Source organism: Diplotaxodon limnothrissa, linkage group LG7 (genome assembly GCF_057381915.1).
Source record: "Diplotaxodon limnothrissa isolate DT_005_m linkage group LG7, D_limnothrissa_male_GT1.1, whole genome shotgun sequence".
In the NCBI taxonomy this organism is placed as follows: domain Eukaryota; kingdom Metazoa; phylum Chordata; class Actinopteri; order Cichliformes; family Cichlidae; genus Diplotaxodon; species Diplotaxodon limnothrissa.
Genome location: NC_140602.1, coordinates 63,845,179 through 63,867,733, shown reverse-complemented (window position 1 = coordinate 63,867,733; position 22,555 = coordinate 63,845,179). Strand labels below are relative to the sequence as shown.

Here is a 22,555-nt window from a genome sequence, read left to right as displayed (position 1 = left end):
GACTCCATTAACTCTAGCTCACCAGGTGAATCCGTCTTTGTCAGTCATTGTATACGATAAGTGTACTTACCTTTGTGTCATGTTTTGTTAGGAAACCCAAGAGAGCTGAGCTCTTTTTGTAAATTGAACTGAGATGAGTTTGTGTTTGTTGCCACCGACCACAGGAAGGATTCAGTACATGGGAACTGGGAGGTCATCACGGAAGAAATCACACACTATGGATTGTTTGCAATACATGGTTTTTATTTGTTTATTTGTTTTGTAAATGTAAATAAACACACTGTCGCCAACTCTAAAGTTCCTGTGTTTGGGTCCTGCTTTCTGAAACCCAACATTTTACTTCCTACAAACCATCAATGTGTCTTTTAGACCCCATCCCTATAAGACTCCTCAAAGAAGTCAACGTTAAATATGATCAACCAATCTCTAATAATTGGCTGCGTATCTGACTTCAACCTGGCAGTAGTTAAACTGTTACTTACCATCTCTTGCCCAATTGTCCTAGCTAATTATAGGCCAATCTCCAACCTTCCTTTCATCTCAAAAAAAGTTGAAAGCATTGTCAAACAGCTAACCGATTATCTGCAGAGGAAGGGCTTATTTGAAGAGTATCAGTCAGGTTTTAGAGTTCATCACAGTACAGAAGCAGCTTTGGTGAAGGTTACAAATGATCTTATGGCCTCTGACATTAGACCAGCGGTCGGCAACCCTGGGCACTCGTGCCAGCTGTGGCATGTGAAGGGTTAACTGATGGCACGCCCATAGCTGGACTGGCTATGGTCGTCCAGCTATGGTGATTTTTTGTTTTTACCGGCCAATGGTTTTTGTTGCTGTTGTTGTTGTTTTTGTAATGGTATAAACAATGAGAGGTGGTGGATTGGCCAGATGCTGGCCGATGTGTAAAAATAACTCAGTTGTTTGGTGGTGGCTATTGCGGAGCTTCCACAGAGGCCAGCAGGTGGATGAGGCGTACTAGCTAGCATGACGGAGTTTCTAAACAGCTGGGTGGGTGCTATGATGTTACTGATAGTGAACTTTATTTTATTCATAAGGTTAGTTAGTAAGCTTAGTTGCCAACCGTCCCGTAAAAAACGTAATCGTCTCGTATTCAGAGAAAATATTACGCGTTTCATATTAATAATAATAATGATAATGGATTGCATTTATATAGCGCTTTTCGAGACCCTCAAAGAGCTTTACAATTCCACTATTCATTCACTCTCACATTTACACACTGGTGGAGGCAAGCTACAGTTGTAGCCACAGCTGTCCTGGGGCAGACTGATAGCAGACTGATATTGAGCTGAAAAGGAACGCAGTTTGTCCCGGACTTCATCTACAATGGAAAAAGACACAAGCTGGATTTATTCTGTGTCTTTACGCTGTCAGCTGCCTCTTCTCTCATTCTCTCTCCCGCTCCCTCTCCTGTTGCTACTTTAATCATGAAACTGATCAATGATCAGCTGATCGGCTTTTCTCTCTTGCTTGTTTATTGCTCACTTTCCGCCAGAAAGAGGAAACCAGCGGATGTCATGCTAAACAACAGCAATATATTTAAGACTGATCAGCTGTTGTTAGAATTTATTTAATATTAAGTTCTAGTATCAGCTGATGTTTGCTGGAGCCACAGTCGTAAAAGCTGCTGGTCATGATATCGGTTTGGTTATGTGGTGAGAGGGAAACATGAAGATGAAACGAGGAGATGTCCTTACTGAATCATCAGAGCTGAACAGGTGATGGAGAAACAGGTTTACCTTTTAGGTGACATGAATGAGTTGAAGGGAAGTTATGAACTGTTTCTGAGAGACAAATAACACCAGGATCCTTTGTAGCTGACAGCTGGTAACTGTGCAGGGGCGGGTCTGGCAAAGTTTTGCCAGGGGGCCAGGTAGGGCATTAACAGGGAAAGGGGGACACAAAGATATACTTTTCTTTCTTATTCTCATTTAAAATGTCTAGCTTTTAATAAATATCTGAATCGTACAACCAAAGTTTTCATCTGATGTAAAATGTATAGAAATCATACATATACCAACAAGACAGTGTACATCACTGTCACAACAGCGTTTGTTTTCATTGTTGTGAGGAGACCATAAATAGCATTTGCATTTTTGTTGTACAGTTCATTTGCTGTTATGGATAAAAAGTGTCTTTTTTTGTTTCAAAATAGCTGATAACTATTCGCTGATAGCTGCCAACATCTGCGAACAAATATAATTCTGTAAAGTTCTTCTATATAGTGTGTAACTGTTCATATAGAGCGTTATTAAATTTATTGCTAATGCAATCATATGGCACATTGACTTCTGAGGAAATTTTAGACGGCACTCATCATCAAAAAGGTTGCCGACCCCTGCATTAGACTCATCTCTGTGCTTGTCCTGCGAGACGTCAGTGCAGAGTTCAATACTGTTGGCCATAATATTCTATTAGAGCAATTACAGCATGCTGTAGGTATTACAGGTACTGCACTGCAGTGCTTTGAATCATATCTATCTAATAGACTCATGTAAATGCAGAGTCCTCTTCACACACTAAGGTTAATTATGGAGTTCTACAGGGTTCCATGTTTGGACCAGTTATGTTTACATTATACTTGCTTCCGTTAGGCAGTCTCAACAGAAGGCATAGCATACATTTTCAGTGTTATGCAGATGACACCCAACTTTATCCATCCTTGAAGATAAAGTTGGAAAAGTGTCAGAGTGACACTGAAAAACTAGTTCAAGCATTTATTACTTTTAGGCTGGACTACTGTAATTCGATATTATCAGGATGTCCTAAAAACTCCTGAAAAGGCGTTTCCCTAAAAACCGTGTGACAAATAGCCAGCCAGTCCAAAATGCTGCAGCAAGAGTACTGACATAGACTATAAAGAGAACATATTTCTTCTATATTGGGTTTCCTTCATTGGCTCCCCGTTAAATCCAAAATTGAATTCAAAATCCTGCTCCTCACATACAAGGTCTTGAACAATCAGGCCCCATCTTATATTAAGATGAGAGGCTGGATCCAGGGGTGGATTTGGGAGACAGATCTCTACAGGTATCTACTTTTAACTTTAGGCTTAAAACTGTCCTTCTTGCAAAGCATATAGTTAGCAGTGAATCCTCCCTTAGTTATGTTGCAATAGGTCTAGGCTGCTGGGGGATTCCCATGATGTACTTCTTCTTCAGTCACCTTTCTCACTCAGTATGTGTTTTTACACCTCTCTGCCTTGAATCATTATTTATTATTAATCTGTGACTCTCTCCCACAGCATGTCTTTTGTCCTGTCTTCCTCCCCTCACCACATTGGGATATCTGGTTTGAGCCTCTGGGGCTTTCCAAGCTCCCCTCACCCCAGCCCCAACCCCCTCAGCGCCTGGTCTTTCTGGAGTGCCTGAGTGGGCATTTTTTGTGTGCTTGCTGGCCTGCTCTCTTGGGAGTTGCGGTCTGGGCTGGCTTGGGCTTCTACATCATGTCGTGGGGGTTCCGCCAGGGTACAGGTGGTTCTCAGGGTCTGTGGTCTGTCACCGGCAGGGTCGGTTGGCCACTGCCTCTGGTCCCTCGACTCCCCCACCATTGGCTGTTGGAGCTCCGTCCAGGGCCTCCCTCGTCCCCCAGGGCATGGTTGCCATTGGGACATATGGCCTCAGATTTTCAGCTCTTTTGGATGCAGTGTTTGGTTGGGGTCCCCTGGGTCTTTGCCTATCTGCCTCTGACACTAACTTTTGTGCATACTAACATAAAGCATCTTTGAGTTCTGGACTAAAGAAGTGACATAATATATAAAGAAAACATTTAACACATTTAAAAGCATAAAAATATTTGAGGATCATACAGAAATGAACAGCATTACCATTAGCTGTTACAAGGAGGCAGAGTTTAACTTGGGTTAAGCCACAACTACAAAACACAGCAGCATGCCTTTACAAAATACTGTTCAGTAAGATAACCAGCAACCCAGCAAAGAGTCATTATGCTATAAATGCAGTTGGGCTGTGTGTGATGTCATTGACATGTTGCTGATGTGTACCTGCAGCTCGACTCCATAGCCAGTGTACACAGTCACAGTGTAGGTACAGCGTAGGAAGGTACCGTCTGGAAGAGGAGGGTCATCAGAGGAGTCAATGTATCCTTCTGGATCAGTAAAAATCACCATGCAGCTGGATGCAGCTGGAGGGAAAACACAGGAATTTATATTGCATTGGCCTTTATTTATTTTTTGTTCTATCCTGCCCTGTAATCCGTTTATTGTGAGCCTGATTGGAAAGTCACTGGAAGCCCTACTGCATATAATTAATGATGGAAGTTACAAGGATCTAAACTGCTACACTGAAGAAAAAGTGGGCAGTGAAGACTCTTAAGCTGTGACTTGATATAAATAATCATGTTCTCTATTCCTCTAAAGATTTTAAAAGGCCTGTGGTGTTACTGATTAAATATCCTGGTTTAAAAGGCATAATGTGACTAATTAACTGATTAACTACAATTTTGTTATTTTGCAGAATAATATTTACAGAAAAACATCGACAGTTATTAAAATACCAACAATATAAATTGTATGAAGCTGAATTAACATCAAAATAAAAGCTTATAATAATCTTTGTACATTCACTTTAGAAACAAGCGCATATGCGCAGAAATCTCAGTTGAGTTTATCAGTACCCTGCTACTTGTTAGCAGGGTACGGAAGCTGATTGGAATACAAATGGTGATTTTTTTCACAAACTCATTTTTTAAATTTCACAGGTGAATTAATTCTGATCTGATGACAGGCCCAATTCAGAAGTTGTTATATTTCATCGCATGAAAAATATGAATGGTTATGAAAAGGTAGTTTTAGCAAAACATTCTTGAGGTATTAAAATACAAGTTCTTTATTTAAAATTTTGATATGGCAGCTATAATTAAAAGAAATGAAACTGGTTAAACCAACAATATGTGAGGTAGAAATTTTTTGCAGAGTGGAGATGAACAGTAGCTGCTGACAGACTAAAGCGTGTTGTTCCTAGAGTATTTAAAAGTAGAATGGGAGACAGAGCCTTCAGCTTCAAGCCCCTCTTCTGTATAACCAGCTTCTAATTTGGATTCGCCAGACAGATACTGTCTCTACTTTAAAGTTTAGGCTTAAAACTTTCCTTCTTGCTAAAGCATATAGTTAGTGCTGGATCAGGTGAGCTTGAAGTTATTGATTTTGAAGCAGGAGCTTCATTCCTGGTCATCACACTCTTAGTGTGTGGCAATTTAAAACTCATTTCACTCTCTACATTGACATTGGTATTCCAGCAGTTTCCAGTTCATGGCAGGCTTGAGCCTTGGTGGTTCCTGGGTTGTTCCTTAATATCCTAACCAGTTTCTTCCAGACCTTGGCAAAAAGGGTAATAGTCCTGGCTTTGTCAAGGTGAAATACATTTTAGACCCCAACTCAATGATTTAAGTCAATGTATTTATATATTTGAACCTGTATGTATAAACTTTTGACCCTGTGTAGATTAGAGAAAAATAAAAACTAAATTCAAACTTGTGTAGCGGAATCTTGTTTTTTAAGTAATTTAATGTGTATGTTGAACAATTATTCTGGTATAGAGAAAGAATCTTTCAAACAACTTATTAAATGCCCCAAATTATCATGATATTCATGATATGATTAGTAGATATAAACCTCTGACCATTGCTGTATGCTGCTTTTTGAGCTAATACTAGGCTGGATTAGTCCAAAGTAGAGAACCACGAAAAGATACTTCCTGGGGGAACATAAAAAAAAAGAAATTTTACATGAAAACATTTGATTGCTATTTGTTTGACTTAATTATGGCAGCATACTAAAGCCTTTGATAAAGTTGTCATGTACACTGTGTTGCAGGCAGAGGTAGGACCCAAATGCAGGACTCAGACATGAAACGGATAAACTAAGGTAGGCAGCTTTATTAGCTGTAACAAAAATACGCAAAAAAACAAGAATGCAGAATCTAGAAACTGGGAACTGGGAACTAAGTTACAAACAACTAGGAATTAACCAGGAAGTTATGGGAAATTAGGGAAACATGGCACACAAGGAAATACTCATCAAATCGGAACAACATGACAACGAGCAGTGAAAGACTGAGTACTTAAATACACACACAGGATAACAAGAGGATGGGCAACAGTTGGGAACACAGGAGAAACAGATCAGACAGGAGAAGCAAAACTGAATGAGAGAATGTCAAAATTAAACAGGAAGTACGAAAACCAAGGAGACCAAGACTAAGACACACGGGCTTGATACTGAGACTGGGAAGAAGCAGACATGGGAACATAACTGACTGGGGAGACAAAAAGGGAACACTGAACACGGAGACAAGAGTTAAACAAATATGAAGACAAGGCTGAAAAACATGGAACGTGGAACATAGGGGAGGGGATCTTAGTACTGACTTTTAAAGCTTTGAATCATGACGCTCCTGCCTATATTTCTGATCTCTTAGAACGTCACACTCCCTCTTGCAGCCTGAGATCGTCTAATCAAAGGCTGTTGGTAGCTCCCCGAACACGTTTTAAAACCAGAGGTGATAGATCTTTTAGAGAGGTGGCCCACAGGTAGTGGGATTCTCTCCCTCCATCTCTACATTGCCTGGATTTTATTTATTCATTTAAACATCATCTTAAGACTCATTTATTTAGACTAGCTTTTAATTAGATTTGTGCTGTATGTTTGATTGTACTGTTTTATGTTTATCTGTTTTATGTTATTGTGAAGCACTTTGTGGTTTTTATCATGTGAAGAGTGCTATATAAATCAAGTAAAGTAAAGTAAAGTAAGGGAGGCATGGAAACAGAACTGAAAGACAAGAAATTATATAACACAAAGCAGAAAACAACGAAAAGAACCAGAACAAATAGTGAATTATATAGTGCTTTTCTACTCTATCTGAGCACTCTAAGTGCTTTAGACAACTTGCCTAATTCACCCATTTGCACAAGCACTTTATTTCTGTGCTCTTTCTCTCTAACATTCACACGCAACATGGGGTTATTATCTTGTCCAAAGGGTACTTGGCATGCAGACTGAAGCAGAAGGGGATTGAATAACCAACCTTCCAATTATTTTGTGACCTGTTTTCCCAGCTGAGCCACAGCCACCCCAATCTTACAGCACCTGGTATTCCCAGGCGATCTCCCATCCAAGTACTATCCATGCCCGATTTTGCTTAGCTTTCAAGATCAGACGAGATCGGACATGCTCAGGGTGGTATGGCCGTAAGCTGTGTCTAATAAACACTAAATCTTAGAATATTACTTAAACCAGAATCAAAATGTACAAATAAACACTGGGTTACAGACCCAGGACCATGACAAAAAGTACTTTCCTGTAACTGATTTGCTCATGCATTAGAGGTGCTTTTGGAATTTCCAGGATACAGCGGGAAGAATAACTACAGCAAAGTAAATCTGGTGTCTCGCTGTCTTTTTTTATTGAAAAAAAAAACTAGCCTAACAAATATTTCGTTTAGTTAAACAAAGTTGTAACTATTTTTAAATACCTGCTGAAGTTGATTCTATCTCTGCGTCAAGGTCTGGCCTCATGCTCACAGTGGTGATCTCAGCCTCCTGCTCAGGGGTGTGCCTCTCTGTGTGAGGCATCCGAGAATGTGCGTCTGTAGGAATTGGCTGAGTTGGACTGCTGCCTTGCCCTGATGCTGCAGTTGATGCGGGGGACTTTACCCGCCTCGGTAATCCTCTGCTTTGATGCTCCGGGGTATGATTGATGGAAAGTCCTCTGCCCAAAAGAGGGAGCAGGTTCTGTGGCAGAGCAGAAGGGAGGATGCCCCCTTTCTGGGAAACCAGTTGTCCTTTTTGAGCCAGCACTGATTGTTGCAAACCACCAGTCACGGCACTAGAGTTTTTTTCTTTGGGGCTGCCTTGCTTTGTGCTCCTTGATGGCAATACTGGAGACCTGGCAGACGGCATTATTGTGGAGACTTCTTTATCTGAAAAGCATGGAAAATAGGGGATTAATCATTTGAACTGGCAAAGCAGTTGAGAAAATTTTTTTATAAAGTGTTGGGAGTATGGTTCTTGGTGGTTCTGTTACTGTTCTGCTGGTCTTATCAGGAGTGGAGTTATCTGGTCGGCACAGCTAGTCCCAGTTAAGCTGTTGCATTCACAACATAATGAGCATGCACACATACACACATGTACACTCTCTCTCTCTCTCTCTCTCTCATTTTCACATCTCAGTGATGACATCAAATTCACATAAGGCTTTTCTTAGCCACTTATCCTAATCCCAACCATTAGAAATTAATGCCTCATCCTAACCCTTACCCCTAATCTAACCACAACCATATTTTGAGCCTAGAGTAGTATAGAGGCATGTCAATTTTGGGTCCTCACAAAGATGTTTAAACAAGTACACACACATGTATACATTGTAGTAGACAAGGCAGTTAAGCATGACAGGAGAGAAGGATTAAAATACCATCTCCAGCAGCTTAGTTCAAAAACAGCAAACACCAGCATTTACACCTACATCCTCCAGCTCCTGCCACTAACACTCTGCAGTCACCCTCAGTAAGCAGCCATACAGTCCGGCCTAAAAAGTGCTCATGATGCAGCCTCAACATGATTTAATAATTTATAGTCATTTACATACTCCTCAAGCAGGAGAAGAACTAAGAGAGCACAGCTGCTCTCATTTTTATCACAAGGAAATAAATCAGTGAAAATATCCTCTCTGTGTTGTCAACACTCTGAGAGCTTTCTTCTCATTTTGCCGTTTTCCATCTTGAGACAGAAAATAAATAGTCTTTTTGTAAGAGAAAATTTTTTTTCTAGATGTACCTGCATTATGCTCAACTTGTCACACCATCATCAAGAAATTCATTTAAACTTTCACAGCTTGTGATTACTTAGGCAGCTACACAGCAGTAGTTGTCAATACAAGCACTCATACACACACACACAACCTCGTATTCATATCTTACTGAGGACATCTTACTGATTTAATGCTTTCTCTAGCCGTCATCAAAAATGAATGCCTTTATCCTAAACCTCACCATAACCTAATTGTAACCCTGACACTAAAACCACATTTTTAGCCTCAAAAATGCCTTGAAATTTGCGGGGACGGGCATTTTGTACCCATAGGTGACTGTTAATCCCCACAAGTATAGTAGCATGCCAATTTTCTGTCCTCACAAAGATGTGTAAACATGTACACAGACATTTAGCTGAATTCTTTGCAGGCAACATTAGTTTTCTAAAGATGCTGAAAACTTTTGCTCCTGATACAGATCTGCTGTATTAGTGTGCTTTTGTTTTGTTTTTTTCAAGTTCTTTAAGTGATATTTTTAGACAAAATTATGCTTATTATACTGATCCAGAAGCCAAACATATACAAAAATAGTATCACTTCGTTCTGGATTAAGTCATATTAGACTGCTGTATATACCTGGATCTGGGTCACCTGGGTTGTCAAAAATTAGTGGAAATTACCTGTTACCCCCTAAATTTTAACCTATCCCTTCTTAGGTTTTCTGCATCCTTTCACAATCTTATAGTTAGTTAGTGACAAAGTATTGTCACTTTATAATCTCAGAATTTATAATCAATATCATCATTATGTCCAGAGATGCATCTTTTCACCAACTGCAGGATCCCTGTAGGAAGAATATAGACATATTTATTAGATATAATTTTGAACCACCACAGGAGCTCAACCTGTCAAGTCCCATCAGAAGCTGTAATTCACTTAATGATGCAGTGACAAAAAATAACAAGCTTCATCCAGCAGTTTTTAAACACCACAGACCCATAGAAATAGGTTCAATCTTTTCCTATTAATTGGGGAGGAGGAGGCGCCGTTGGGGACGGGTGCAGTGTGTGCTGGGCGGCTGCCAGGGGTGGAGAGCCTGGTGGCCCAATCCCCGGCTACCAACACTAGTGACTAGTGATGGGATTTCCGGCTCTTTTTAGAGATCCGGCTCTTTCGGTTCGACTCACTAAAAAGAGCCGGCTCTTTCGGCTCCGAACCGGCGCTTTAGGTTGTTTTGTTGCTTTAATTAATTTATTATTAACAATAATGTAAAATTATGCACAAAAGGAATTACTAACGTAAAAAAAAAGTTGGTTTTATTTATATATGTGCAGTGGCCCCTAGAGACAAAACACATACAAACTCCAAAACACATTTCTAGCATGAACTGAACTTCCAAAGCAGAGCTACTAGATCACTTAAATTACATAATTGAAAGCATGTGTGTATTCTTTGTGTATTTATACACAGGCACTCATATATATTCAAATAATTTAAAAAAAAAGTTCATTTACCTGTTACTACCACACACCAAATCTGGTTGTTGGTACTTGCTGGCTTGTGTAGCCACAAGATAACAAAGGCTCAACACTGCGCCCAGCATCCTGGAGCACTTCTGTTGTCTTTTGTACGTGTTTTGGAGTTTTTACGTGTTTTGGAGTTTGTACGTGTTTTTACGTGTTTTGGAGTTTGTACATGCTTCAGAGTTCGTACGTGATTTGAAGTTTGTATGTGCTTTGTCTGTAGGGGCCACTGTAAATATACTTTTATTTTTTCACTCCACATAAAATGTAATAAATAAATCATATAATACAAAAATCAACTATTCACATTTCAACTTTTAACTATTTAAATTTTCATCTGTTTCCTTTTACAAATTTAAAGTGAAAACAACACAAAACACTGCAAACCACAACACAATTAAATATAAATTATAATATGAAAACAAAAAGAAGATGCACATTCTCTGTCAAATGGACCCGCATGAATAAACTTTCTGAATCCTTTATCATCTGCAACCGAAAATAGTTGTGGATGATTACTATACCTTTCTAATGTGACGCTGTTGTCCCTGGCTCTCTCTCTCTCCCTCTGGCTCTGTTCCTGTGCTACTGAGTGTAACTACCGCCCCTCCCCCCTCTGCCCAGCGTAAAGCACGAGGCTCAGGTGCGAAGTGAAGCGGAAAAAAAGTGCGAGAGAGAGAGAGAGAGAGAGAGAGAGAGAGAGAGAAAAAAAAACCCAAAAAAAACCAAAACACGTGACGGCTCGCGATAAGGAGCCGGCTCGCGTCGTTCACGTCAAAGAGTCGGCTCTAAGAGCCATTTCGTTCGCGAACGACCCATCACTACTAGTGACTGGGACATGGAACGTCACCTCTCTGGTGGGGAAGGAGCCTGAGGTAGTGCATGAGGTCAAGAGGTACCAGCTAGATACAGTTGGGCGGCTTGGGTTCTGGAACTAGTTTCCTGGAGAGGGGCTGGGCTCTGTCTAAGTCTGGTGACTGCCCTCAGTGACAGACGGCAGGTTGAAGTGGGTATTTTAGTATCCCCTCAGATTGCTGTCTGTGCATTGGGGTTTTCCTCGGTGGACGAGAGGGTTTTCCCCTGTGCCTTTGGGTCAGAGAACAGGTCCTGACTGTTGTCTGCGCCTAAGTGCCAAACATCAGTTCAGAGTACCTAGTCTTCTCGGGGTGCTTAAAGGGGCTCCACCTGGGGACTCTGTCATCTTATAGGTCCAAATGGAACATGTTCAGCACTTCCGCTGCAGTTTTCATGCTGCACTGAACTGGGGCAGAGAGATGGTTGATGCCTGTCGTGGTGGTAACCCCCAAACTAGATGGTAGATCCCAGAGGTGAAGGTTAAGTTAGAACCATTAGGTTAAAGATGGTCTCCTGTTGGGCTTGATTAGCCTGCGGGACTCCAGAGGTAGCTGATAGGTAATGACAGGCCAAAGGGAATGCGGCTGGGGCAGTGGCTAATGCAAAAACTCAGGTGTGGTAGGAGTTCGGAGAGGCCGTGGAAAAAGACTTTAGGACTGCCTCGAAGAGATTCTGGCAAACCATCATGTGAGTCAGGAGGGGAAAGCGGTGCTCTACATGCACTGTGTATAGTGTGAGTGGAGTGCTACTGACTTCAACTGAACAAATACTTTGAGGACCTCCTTAATCCCACCCACTGACACATGTTCTATAGAGGAAGCAGAGTCTGGGGACTGGGGTCTATACCTGGGGGTGAGGCAGTGAAACAATTCCTTGGTGGCAGGGCCCCTGGGGTGGATGAGGTTCACCCTGAGTTTCTGAAGGCTCTGGATGTTTTAGGACTGTCTTGGTTGACATGCCTCTGCAATGTTGAGTGGCGATCAGGGGCAATACCTCATTGATTGGCACACTGGAGTGGAGACTGCAGGGTGTGCTCCAACTATAGAGGGATCACACTCCTCAGCCTCCTCATTTCGTCCAAGTGGGAGGAATTTACTGCCTCAAGTGGAGGAATTTAAGTATCTCTTGGTCTCATTCACGAGTGAAGGGAGAGGGAGATAGGCAGACAGATTGGTGTTGTTGCTGGAGTAATGTGGACCCTGCACCAGCCCGTTTTGGTGAAGGGAGCTGAGTGTAAAAGCAAAGCTCTCGATTTACCAGTTGATCTATGTCCTCAATAGGGATGAGAATCCCAGTAGTCCAATACCTTGGAATCGTTAGTCTGCCTGCCTATCGATCTCACTTACTGGTTCTTACCCTCTCGCTATGATCAACTGATTTCAGTTTGTGTGTCAGAGGAGGAAAATAGTGGTGTGTAGTCCAGCACTGTAATAAAGTAAGCCATCATTTGTGGTGAAGCCACCCGCTGCTCCAGCTCAACAGGTAACAAACTGATGAACAGTCAGGTTGCAGCCTCCGTTTCTACCTGTTCATATTTCTAAAGTAGAATCGTTTTGGTGATCACTTTAAAGTCTCTTTGTGCTGGTTTTCATCTTTGATTTGTGTTTTCAGCTTCGTGTTCAGACCCAAATACTAAGAGAAAGATCACTTGTGTCCTCACTAGGATAGGGATTTGTGTTGGTGTGTAGGGCTGTAGCCTGTAGGTTTATATTGTTAATTGGTAATTATGAGGCAGTGTGTATCAGATAATCAGTAACATGCAAATAACGTAATGAGTAGTATAATAATTGTCTTTCTCCTGGGTGTAATTAAGTAATGTACTGCATTAATTTTAAGAATTTTTTTGTGTAATATGTGTAATAACTTTTTTACTTTAGTTTTTTGGAGTTATGACACTGATCATAACAAAGAGGGGAAATACCTCCAACATGCACAAACATTTGACCACTAAGCATGTAATTATTTTGCATGAATGTAATATGTTTGATATGCTGTTTAGAGATGACTCTCAAAGTGGAGCCATTGAGAATCAATAAGGGAATCAATAAGGAATCGAATATGTAAGTTATATCAATAATGGAATTGGAATCTCACTAGATTACAGCAGCAGATCTGAATTCTCTGATTGATATTTTACTTGCACCTGATTGTTCATCACTACACACTTTCTTTTGGTTCTATCATTTGGACATGACTGCCATTTCGGCAGCTCATTTTGACCTTCCTGCTGGGTCTATCATGCACTAGATTTCTGGTGGTTCTACTCCAGTTTAGTGGATGGTCTGCAGGGTGTGTTTACTGTGCAGGAAGTAATTATTTGATCTTCCACTGCATTTGTAAGTTTGCTCATTACAGAGAAATTAATAGTCTCTAATTTTATGATAATTTTATTTTAATGGAGAGAGATCAAAGATACAGAAAAAATGATAGATTAAGATACATATTTGATCTACTTCAACACAGCCAAAATTGTGGTTCCCACAGATTGGCGGTGTGCCCATGTGGCACACATATTATAGCCAATTAATACATTTCAGATACTCCTGAATTCAACTGATTATGTGCATAAAGGACACCTGTCCATAGAATAATTTTTCCATTCCATGTTTTCTATCACCATGGATAAGACCAAAGGGGAGATCAAAGGTCAAAGATGTCAAAGGACATTGGAGACAAGAGACAGCACAAGACTAGAATGGGTTATAAGACCATCAGTAATAAGCATGGTGAAAAGGTGACAACTGTTGGCGGAATCATTTGGAAATAGAAGAAATGTAAAATGAACATCAACTGTTCTTGGTCCAGAGCTCCATGCAAGATTTTTCGTGATATGGTGTAACTGGTCATGAAGACATCGGTATATCAAAATAAAACTACATGGGAGGTGTCAGTTTTGGCCGGCGGTCATAGGTTCTGTCCAATAATATGACGCGAGACTGGAGTAAAAGACATCCATGGATTGGCACTTTATTAAAGAAGGAGCATGATAACAGCACAAACACTAACTACAACTAAACAAAATGGCTTCCTTTTATACTCTACCTTTTCAGGTGAGCATCTGGAATAGCCCAAGTATGGGGGTTAACTAATCAAAATGAACACATAACCCTCCACACAAACAAACATACAATAACATTAAAGCACATCACAAACATATACATATTTCCAACACATACTATAAACAAACCAATAACATAAGCTTCACCCATTTCTATCTAAATTAAAACCCTCTTTATCCATACTCCCTAACCTGGCACACTGGTCTGCTCCAAGAGCTCTTAAACAGGTGATTGAGCCGCTTTCACTCTTTTGCTCCACATCCTGCAAGAAGCAACTAGGACAGGTGAGTACCTTTACAAGTTCTCATTTCACATATGTTTAGGTTATTGATAAATGATTAACTGCAAACAGCTCTAACTTTGGCTCTTCTCCGACACAGGTAGGATGGCCAGTCCCACTGTCTCTTTTCTGTTACAAGCTGTCAATTTAATTGTATATCAAATAACCTAATAAAAGACTCCAAAAGATCTAATGTGTTTCCTTTATTACCCTATTTTAAATTCCCAATCCAACAATTTATTATTAACAATACCAACCAGGTAATGGAACCCCTGGTCTCCATTACAGGAGGAACCTGTTAATGACCTGAAGGCAGATGGGACCACAGCCACAAGGCAAGGCAAGGCAAATTTATTTGTATAGCACAATTCAACAACAAGGTGATTCAAAGTGCTTTACAGAGACATTAGAAACAAAAACAAATAAAAAGCATGATTTAAAATTGATTAAAACAAGCAAACAAACTAACTAACTAAACACACACATTTCACACCTGTTCGCGCGATCTGAACCCTTATCGTAAGGGGAGCTACCAGTCCTCTTACGATAAGGGAATACAATTGGTAACACACTGTCTATAAAGTCCCCTGCTCAAGAAGACAAATGTACAGGTAGGGATGGGTACCGGTATCCGGTGCCACGATGGCACCGGTTCTGACATAAACAGTAGTAACCAGGCCGAAAAGCAGCGCACATTTCAGTGCTTTATTTCGGTGCTTTTTTTTTCCTGAGCTGTGATACACTTTAGATTCTAGCCAATCATTTTACGTTTCCGAGGATAGTAGGCGGGTCCAGGTACGTACGTTCTTTTAGAGCAGAGCTACAGATTAAAAATGCCCAAGGCGAAGCAGTCAAAAGTCTGGCTGTACTTCACAGCAAAAGATGCAAACTCAGCAGCAACAAGTGCTTTAAGCTGATACTGTGATATTGTCAAAGGAGGTAACACCTCAAATCCGATGAAACACCTGGCGACGCATAGCGTTTTTTTTTAAAGCCGAGAAATGCGCCGTATTTGATAGCTTGCTGCGATACCTCACACCGTGCACATCTACTGCAGGTGGGTTGCCAATTATCGGACCCGGAGCAACATCCCCCAAAGAATAGAGTCCTGGCCCCTAGCCCTGCCAGTGTAGCAGAAATGATGAGGATGATGATGCAGCAGCCGCCGTTATTCTCTGCGTGAGTAGCTTAATGTTGTTCGTGTGTAATTCACGTTGAGTAGGCTAACCACGTTATTACATTAATGCATGTAAGGTGAACTAGCAAACACCGTCGTAGCTACATGCGGCTGTCTTCTTGTTTGATGGCAGATACTCCCTTCACCCTGGCCAAAAAGGCTAAAATGACCAAAGAAAAAGTGGAAAACAGTTAAACATGAGAGGTTTTTGGACAAAGTTTGTGTTTTTTCCATTGTTTAAGCACTGCTTCCAGCCAAGAGTGATACCATATATGCCCCATAGCTGCAGAAAAGGCTAACATTGTTTTCCTTTTACAAAAAAACAGCTGAACATGAGAGGTTTTTGGACCAATTTTGTGTTCTCCATTCTTTAAGCACCGGTTTGAGCACCGTTTAAGCACCGGCACCGTTTCAAAAGTACCGGTTTGGCACCGGTATCGGATAAAACCTAAACGATACCCATCCCTATGTACAGGCCCATCTCAAGTTTGCCAGTGAATATCTAAATGATTCTGTGCTGTGGTCAGACGAAACCAAAATTGAGCTCTTTGGCATCAACTTGATCTGCTGAGTTGTTTATGAAGAGAGTGCATTTCATAAAACAGAGTGCATTTCATGAAACAAAACTTCAGTAATTCTCTCTCAGCTATCATTAACTTTAGGGGCCACACACTCACACATGAACAATAATGGCTGAAAGAATTGTTTCAAGGTACTTTTTAGTTTACCATTCAATAAATATAAAAAAAATATATTAAAGATTTATCTACTATATCTGTCACAAAAATGTAGCTAATAATTAATTTTTAAACATGGGAAGAAACACTTTTGTTTACTGTGCCATGGTTCTGTGTCATTTGAACCAGCTTTAAGTTTATTGTCTTTTTGTAAATCTCTCTCTCATGCTTCCTCCTCTTTCTCTCTCTCGTGCTTCCTCCCTCTCGTTCTCCCTTGCTCCCTCTCTCTGTCTCTCATATCTGCTTTCCCTCGACCCTTCTGTCAAGCTTGCGTGTCCCATCTTACGTCCCTCTACGTTTCCTGTTTTATTTTGACAGTCTTGTGTTCAATGTTCAGTGTGATTAGTTTTGCTTCCTGAGCGGCATCATGTTCATTTGTGTCAGCTGTGTTCCCCATGTGTTTCTATTTCCCTCATTACCCTTCTGTATATTTAAGTCCTCTTTCTCCCTTTATTCATTGTCGGGTCGTCTGTCTTCCTCGCATCATGTTCCTGGAATCAATGTTTTCTCAAGTCTTGGTTTTCTCGGGTTCATGTTAATGTTCACGTTTATATTTAGAGGTTTACTATGTCTGGAAAGAAAGAAGAAACTGCCAGGCTGAATAAATAATACTAATAAAACTGTATGACTTGGCCCGTCAGTAGCGGTGGGGTTACTGATGGGTGCGACGGGAGATGTGTTACCCCACCTCAGCTGCCCCGCCAAACTTATCTTTCAGTCCATAACTCATTCCTGCAATGCACTAGTGGATTTAGGCGCGGAACAAAGCTTTATGGATGAGACTTTAGCCAGGAGATTGGGGGTCCCGCTTGTTTCCCTGCATATTCCTTTACATGTTGGCCTTGGAAGAATGGCGCCACTGGCTGGAGGGGAGTGTGCATCCGGTGCTGGTCTGGACGGACAATAAGAATCTGTCGTACCTGCAGACAGCCAAACGCCTCAACGCCCAGCAAGCCAGGTGGGCCTTGTTTTTTACTCGTTTTGATCTTGTCATCACTTACAGGCCAGGGTCGCGTAACACCAAGCCAGATGCCCTCTCGCGCCAGTTTGCTCCCATTGGGGAGGGGGAGGAGGTGAGGACTATCATCCCAGCCAGCTGTGTGGTGGGTGCGGTGACGTAGGAGATTGAGAAGTTGATCAGGGAGGAAACTGGAACCTGGTCCCAGTTCGGGCCCAGTGGGCCGACAGTATGTTCCCACAGCTGTCCGTGGCAAGGTCACTCATTGGGTACACACAGCTAAGTTCTCCTGCCACCCAGATAAGAACCGTACCATCAAGTTCTTACGATGCTTGTTCTGGTGGCCTGCTCTGGTGAAAGACGTCCAAGAGTATGTCACTGCGTGTACCATCTGCGCTCAGAACAAAGTTCATAGCTCTCCACTCTCGGGTCAGTTACGGCCAGTTGCTGTCGCCAGCCGTCCATGGTCTCTACCGGTGGACTTTGTCACCGGGTTTCCACCATCTTCAGGTAATACTGTTATACTTACCATTGTTGACTGCTTTTCCAAGGCAGCCCATTTTGTGGCCCTGGCTAAACTCCCATCTGCCTTGGAAACTACTAAACTCCTCGCCCAGCATGTTTTCCGTTTACATGGCATTCCCCAGGACATTGTGTCGGACCGAGGGCCCCAGTTCACTTCCTGGGTATGGAAGGAGTTTTGTGCTGTACTGGGGGCCCGGGTCAGTTTGTCTTCTGGCTTTCATCATCAGACGAATGGCCAAGCAGAGAGGGCGAATCAAGAACTGGAGGCCATGCCTGTGTCGTCTCATCTAACCAGTCCACTTGGAGCGAGCAGTTGGCCTGGATTGAATATGCCCACAACGCCAGTACGTCGACTGCAACGGGTGTGTCACCTTTTGAAGCCTCCCTAGGTTACCTACCTCCGCTCCTGTCCATCATGGAGGGTGAGCTTGCCATACCATCTGTCCAACATCATATTCGTCGATGTCGGCGCGCCTGGAAGGCAACTAGGGCGGCCTTGCTTAGGACGGCGGAACGGAACAAGAGCTTGGCAGACCGTCGCCGCACCCCAGCGCCCGCTTACCGGGTTGGCCAGAAGGTATGGCTCTCAACCAGGTACATTCCCCTTCGGACTGAGTCCAAAAAGCTGGGCCCCCACTTCATTGGGCCTTTCCCTGTTCATTCGGTCCTCAATCCAGTGATGTTGAAGTTGTCTCTGCCCCGCAATATGCGGATTCATAATGTGTTTCGTGTTTCTCAGGTGAAACCAGTCCAGACCAGCCCGTTGTGCCCACCTGCTGGGTCCCCACCACCTGCCCGGATTATTGACGGCGCACCTGCATATTCCATAACACTGATTATGGACCCTAGGCGACGCGGTAGGGACTTCCAATATTTGGTGGACTGGGAGGGGTATGGTCTGGAAGAGCGTTGCTGGGTGCCGCGATCCGCTATTCTTGATGACAATATGGTGAATTCCGCAGGCAGCACCCAGACAAGTTTGGTCGGTCGCCGGGAGGCTCCCGTTAAAGGGAGGGTACTGTCATGGTCCGACAGCCCTCGCCAGGCTGCCTGCCCGTGTGTTATTGTGTGCGTGTTGCTCCCTCCCCCTCTCTTCCACTCTCTCTCTCGTAAAGGGATTGTTTACCTCCGAGCGGTGACGAGCATTCCCGAGAGTGTTCCCACACTGAGGCTGGCCGCACCTGTTGCAGATCGGAGCCGGCCAGCTGTAGCCAATTATCCGCAATCTCCAGCGCTGCCTTCTTAACAGGGCGATCAAGCTTCAGTCAGCACTGGATCATTGTGTGAAGCACGGTAGAGCAGCGCAGACGTTTTTTTGTGGCAGTTTACGTTGAGCTGAGGATTGTTTAATTACTCTGCGTGTGTTTGCCACTAGCAGGGAAACGGAGAGAGATCACAGGAGCTGGACAGCCACTTGGGATTACTGTTTTGGAAGGAGTCACTACGTGTGTTTTCACTTCACGGTCACGAGCACTGCTAAGAGGAGAAGGAGGAGACCACACCTGGGCACCCATCACTTTATATACATATATATTGAACTGTTGCACCTTTACCGCACTGTAAATAAATCCACTGCCTTCTCCAAAAGGAGCCGTGCTGTTTTCCACACCTACCCTGACAGAATATTTCACAGCTTCACCTCCATGTACGTCTTATCCTGAAAAACAAGCTTCAAGGACAACTAACCTCTCTCTAATGACAAAATACAGTTCCAGAGCAAGTTGATGTTGTGTTACATTTTGTTCATGTTGAATATCAGCTTCCACTTAACTATAAATCTTAACTACAAGTCAATTTTTTGTTTGTTTTTTTTACTTTAGACTATTGTTCCATTGTATTAACAATACAATAATGTAAAATGATATTGAAAGCTGAGGTTATTCTGAAAAAAACAGGCAAAAACATTCACTTAATTTCTGACCCTTTTACAGACAAAATTACCAAATAGGTCCAGGCGGCCTGTATGATACTTAGTCAATAAAGGGTTGGGAGACCAGCAGCATATACAAACACCATCATGGATGGTGACATGCTCTCCCAATCACAAGATGGGAATTGGAAGGTTCACCCGCAATATCACTGTGTGTGAATGGAGCTGGAATTTTAGATTTGCCACACATGGAGTAAAAGTTTCAATGGAAGGAACTGAGAAAAACAAGACAAAGTTGAAGAAAAACTGCCCACATGACTGCTGATAATGCACACAACTATGAACTGCTGCAGGATGTGGGAGAGACAGACAGCAGTGGTAGGAAGGAGGAACAATATAACAAGGAGGGAGAAGAGAACATGGAGGATCAATGAAACTGTTTTTAGTGTGGGGACGCATGAAAATCGGGTTAAGGAAAAACGAAAACCTGAGGCCGACTGACTTGAAGCGGAGGTTGAGAAAGGTACCTAAGCATCGCAACAAAAGTGAAAAAAGATGAAAATAAAACAGAATGCATTACCCGCCTACTAACACACACACACACACACACACACAATGAAGACCAGCTTACACTCACAAACATGCCCACATCTCTCATTACTGTTAAAACTGGAAAACTTGACACTGGCTACAAAATTCTGAGTTCATCCACTGCTGACAGACACCAGTTAACCTGTTGTCCTGCAGCCTGGAGAATTAGCTTTTTAATAGAGTGGTGCTATACCAACCAATGATCAGTTAATAAATTTAGTGGTAATATATTAAAATCGTAAGATGACTGAACTGAACAACACAGTCTGACAAATGATTGAACAACACAACAGTTCAGTCTGATCCTTCATACTTCATACAATATGAAGGCACAAATGAGATGGTTTCACCTCTCTTCGCTCTCAACTCGCGAGTTTGTTTGTTGTTCAAGAGAACAGTGTCCAGTATGTTGGCTGTTATACTTTTTTGCATTTGAAAATAAAAGTTGGGCTGATTTTAACATCATTACAAAAAGTGTTGTTAATTATTTTTTATCATATTCATTGTTGTGATATTTTGATACCATGGTAGCATTTACAGGATATTGTTTTATAGTGATATTATACAGGAAAACTGTTACTCAATAAGGCCCATTTACTAGTTGTTTTTCTCTTTCTCTGTGACCCAAGAATTAATGTGTAAGAATCACAGGCTGGTACCAAGGTCGAAAATACCACAGAGATCACTTCCTTATTCCCATCCTCCCGTCTTTATCTCCTAGAAAAGAGCTTGTTAAAGGCCAGGTGGTTTGTTTCAGAATTCACTAATGAAAGAACTCTGTATTCTATGTCTAGGAGTGTATTTTGCTGGGATAATCATAAATTGTAGCTGAACTGATAAACTACACAAAGGATACTTCTTTGCTCAGAGGGCAGGAAGACGCTTCCTTATTTGGTCTGTACCGGTTTGAACTGAGAATCTGCTGACACACGAACCTTTTTCCTCTATATAAACTGTTGTATGATGAATAAACCTTTGAGTTGATTTTGGGAAAGCAACCTGAAGCAGTCTGTGTTTCCTTGTTCTCCCAAGCTACTCCCGGCGCTGTAACTAACCTGCTGAACGGCATACCTGAGTGTTACTTTGAATAATTTTGAATCTTATAGGGTAAAGATAAAACTCTGCTTATAGGTGCCCACCCCTCGGAGGAAACCCGATCCACGGAGAAACCCGGGACGGAGATTTCTTTCATTCATGGTACCACAAATTGTTTTTTCATTTAGTTGAACTTGAAATGTTTGTCAGTAGGTAAACAATTAGTATTGTACAGTCAGAAATATCAAGTTATTCTTAATACTGCAGACTTGCAATGAACAAGTTGTCCTAACAGTCATCTTAAGTAAGCTTTACTTACTTACTTTGCTTTTTTGAGGCAACGAGTTTCCTTAGTTTTTTTGAGTTCTAGGAACTAATGAGGTTGTACGGTGTACTCGAAATTAATAAATTGCCCTAACTTGGTCATCTTAAGTAAACTTGATCCAATTTTTTTGAGTTCTGGGAGCAAATGGGCTTGTACAGAGTACTCAAAATAAATAAGTTGTCCTAATTTAGTCATTTTTAGCTAAGCTTTACTCAATTTTTTTGAGGCAATGAGTTTCCTTAGTTTTTTTGAGTTCTGGGAACTAATTAGATTTTACAGTATACTTCTTCAGAAACCTATTGAATGAAAGGAGAAACACCTTCAAAAAAGTTAAGTCCAGCCCTTCTTTCCTTCTTAAACAAACGTGAACACTCCATTTGGTTTGTTCTTCAAACAAAGACCTTAAAAAAGAAGGCATGAATTCATAGAACATCTTTGATATGCGCTTGACCCTGCAAAATATGAAACAACACACTAGAATCAATGGGAAATGTTACAGCATAGAATAAATGAGTCTCTAAGTGGGGAAAGTAAGAATTACTGGATGTATATTTTGAGTGAAGAGACTGTGTACCTTCTGTCTGACTTGTCTTCACAGCTTGAGATGAAAAACAGATTAAATACCACACTGAGACAAATAAAGGAAACAAGCCTAACAACAGATCTTTTTGGTGTGACTGGGCTGCATGGCAAAATAAGAGCTGCCATACAATCACAATGGAAATGCACTATAATGGTCTGTGAGAGTGTGTTTCTAAATCACATTTATGATATGATTAAAAGAAAATAAAAGCAGAAAACAGAATTGTGGTAAAATATCAGTAAAGCAATTTGTTAC

At 41.7% G+C, this 22,555-nt stretch overlaps 1 protein-coding gene and 1 pseudogene across 1 annotated transcript in view; both read right to left on the bottom strand.

Moving 5' to 3' along the window:
• The window catches only part of sez6l (seizure related 6 homolog (mouse)-like), a 105,520-nt gene that overhangs the window by 50,260 nt on the left and 32,705 nt on the right, over positions 1-22,555 (bottom strand). The window contains exons 2-3 of the mRNA XM_085358677.1: positions 7,509-7,955; positions 4,019-4,158 (exon numbers count right to left, since the gene is read on the bottom strand). Coding sequence (XP_085214803.1) covers positions 4,019-4,158; positions 7,509-7,955 — 587 coding nt within the window. The remainder of the gene's footprint in view (positions 1-4,018; positions 4,159-7,508; positions 7,956-22,555) is intronic.
• On the bottom strand, positions 7,112-7,230 carry LOC146629528 (5S ribosomal RNA; annotated as a pseudogene).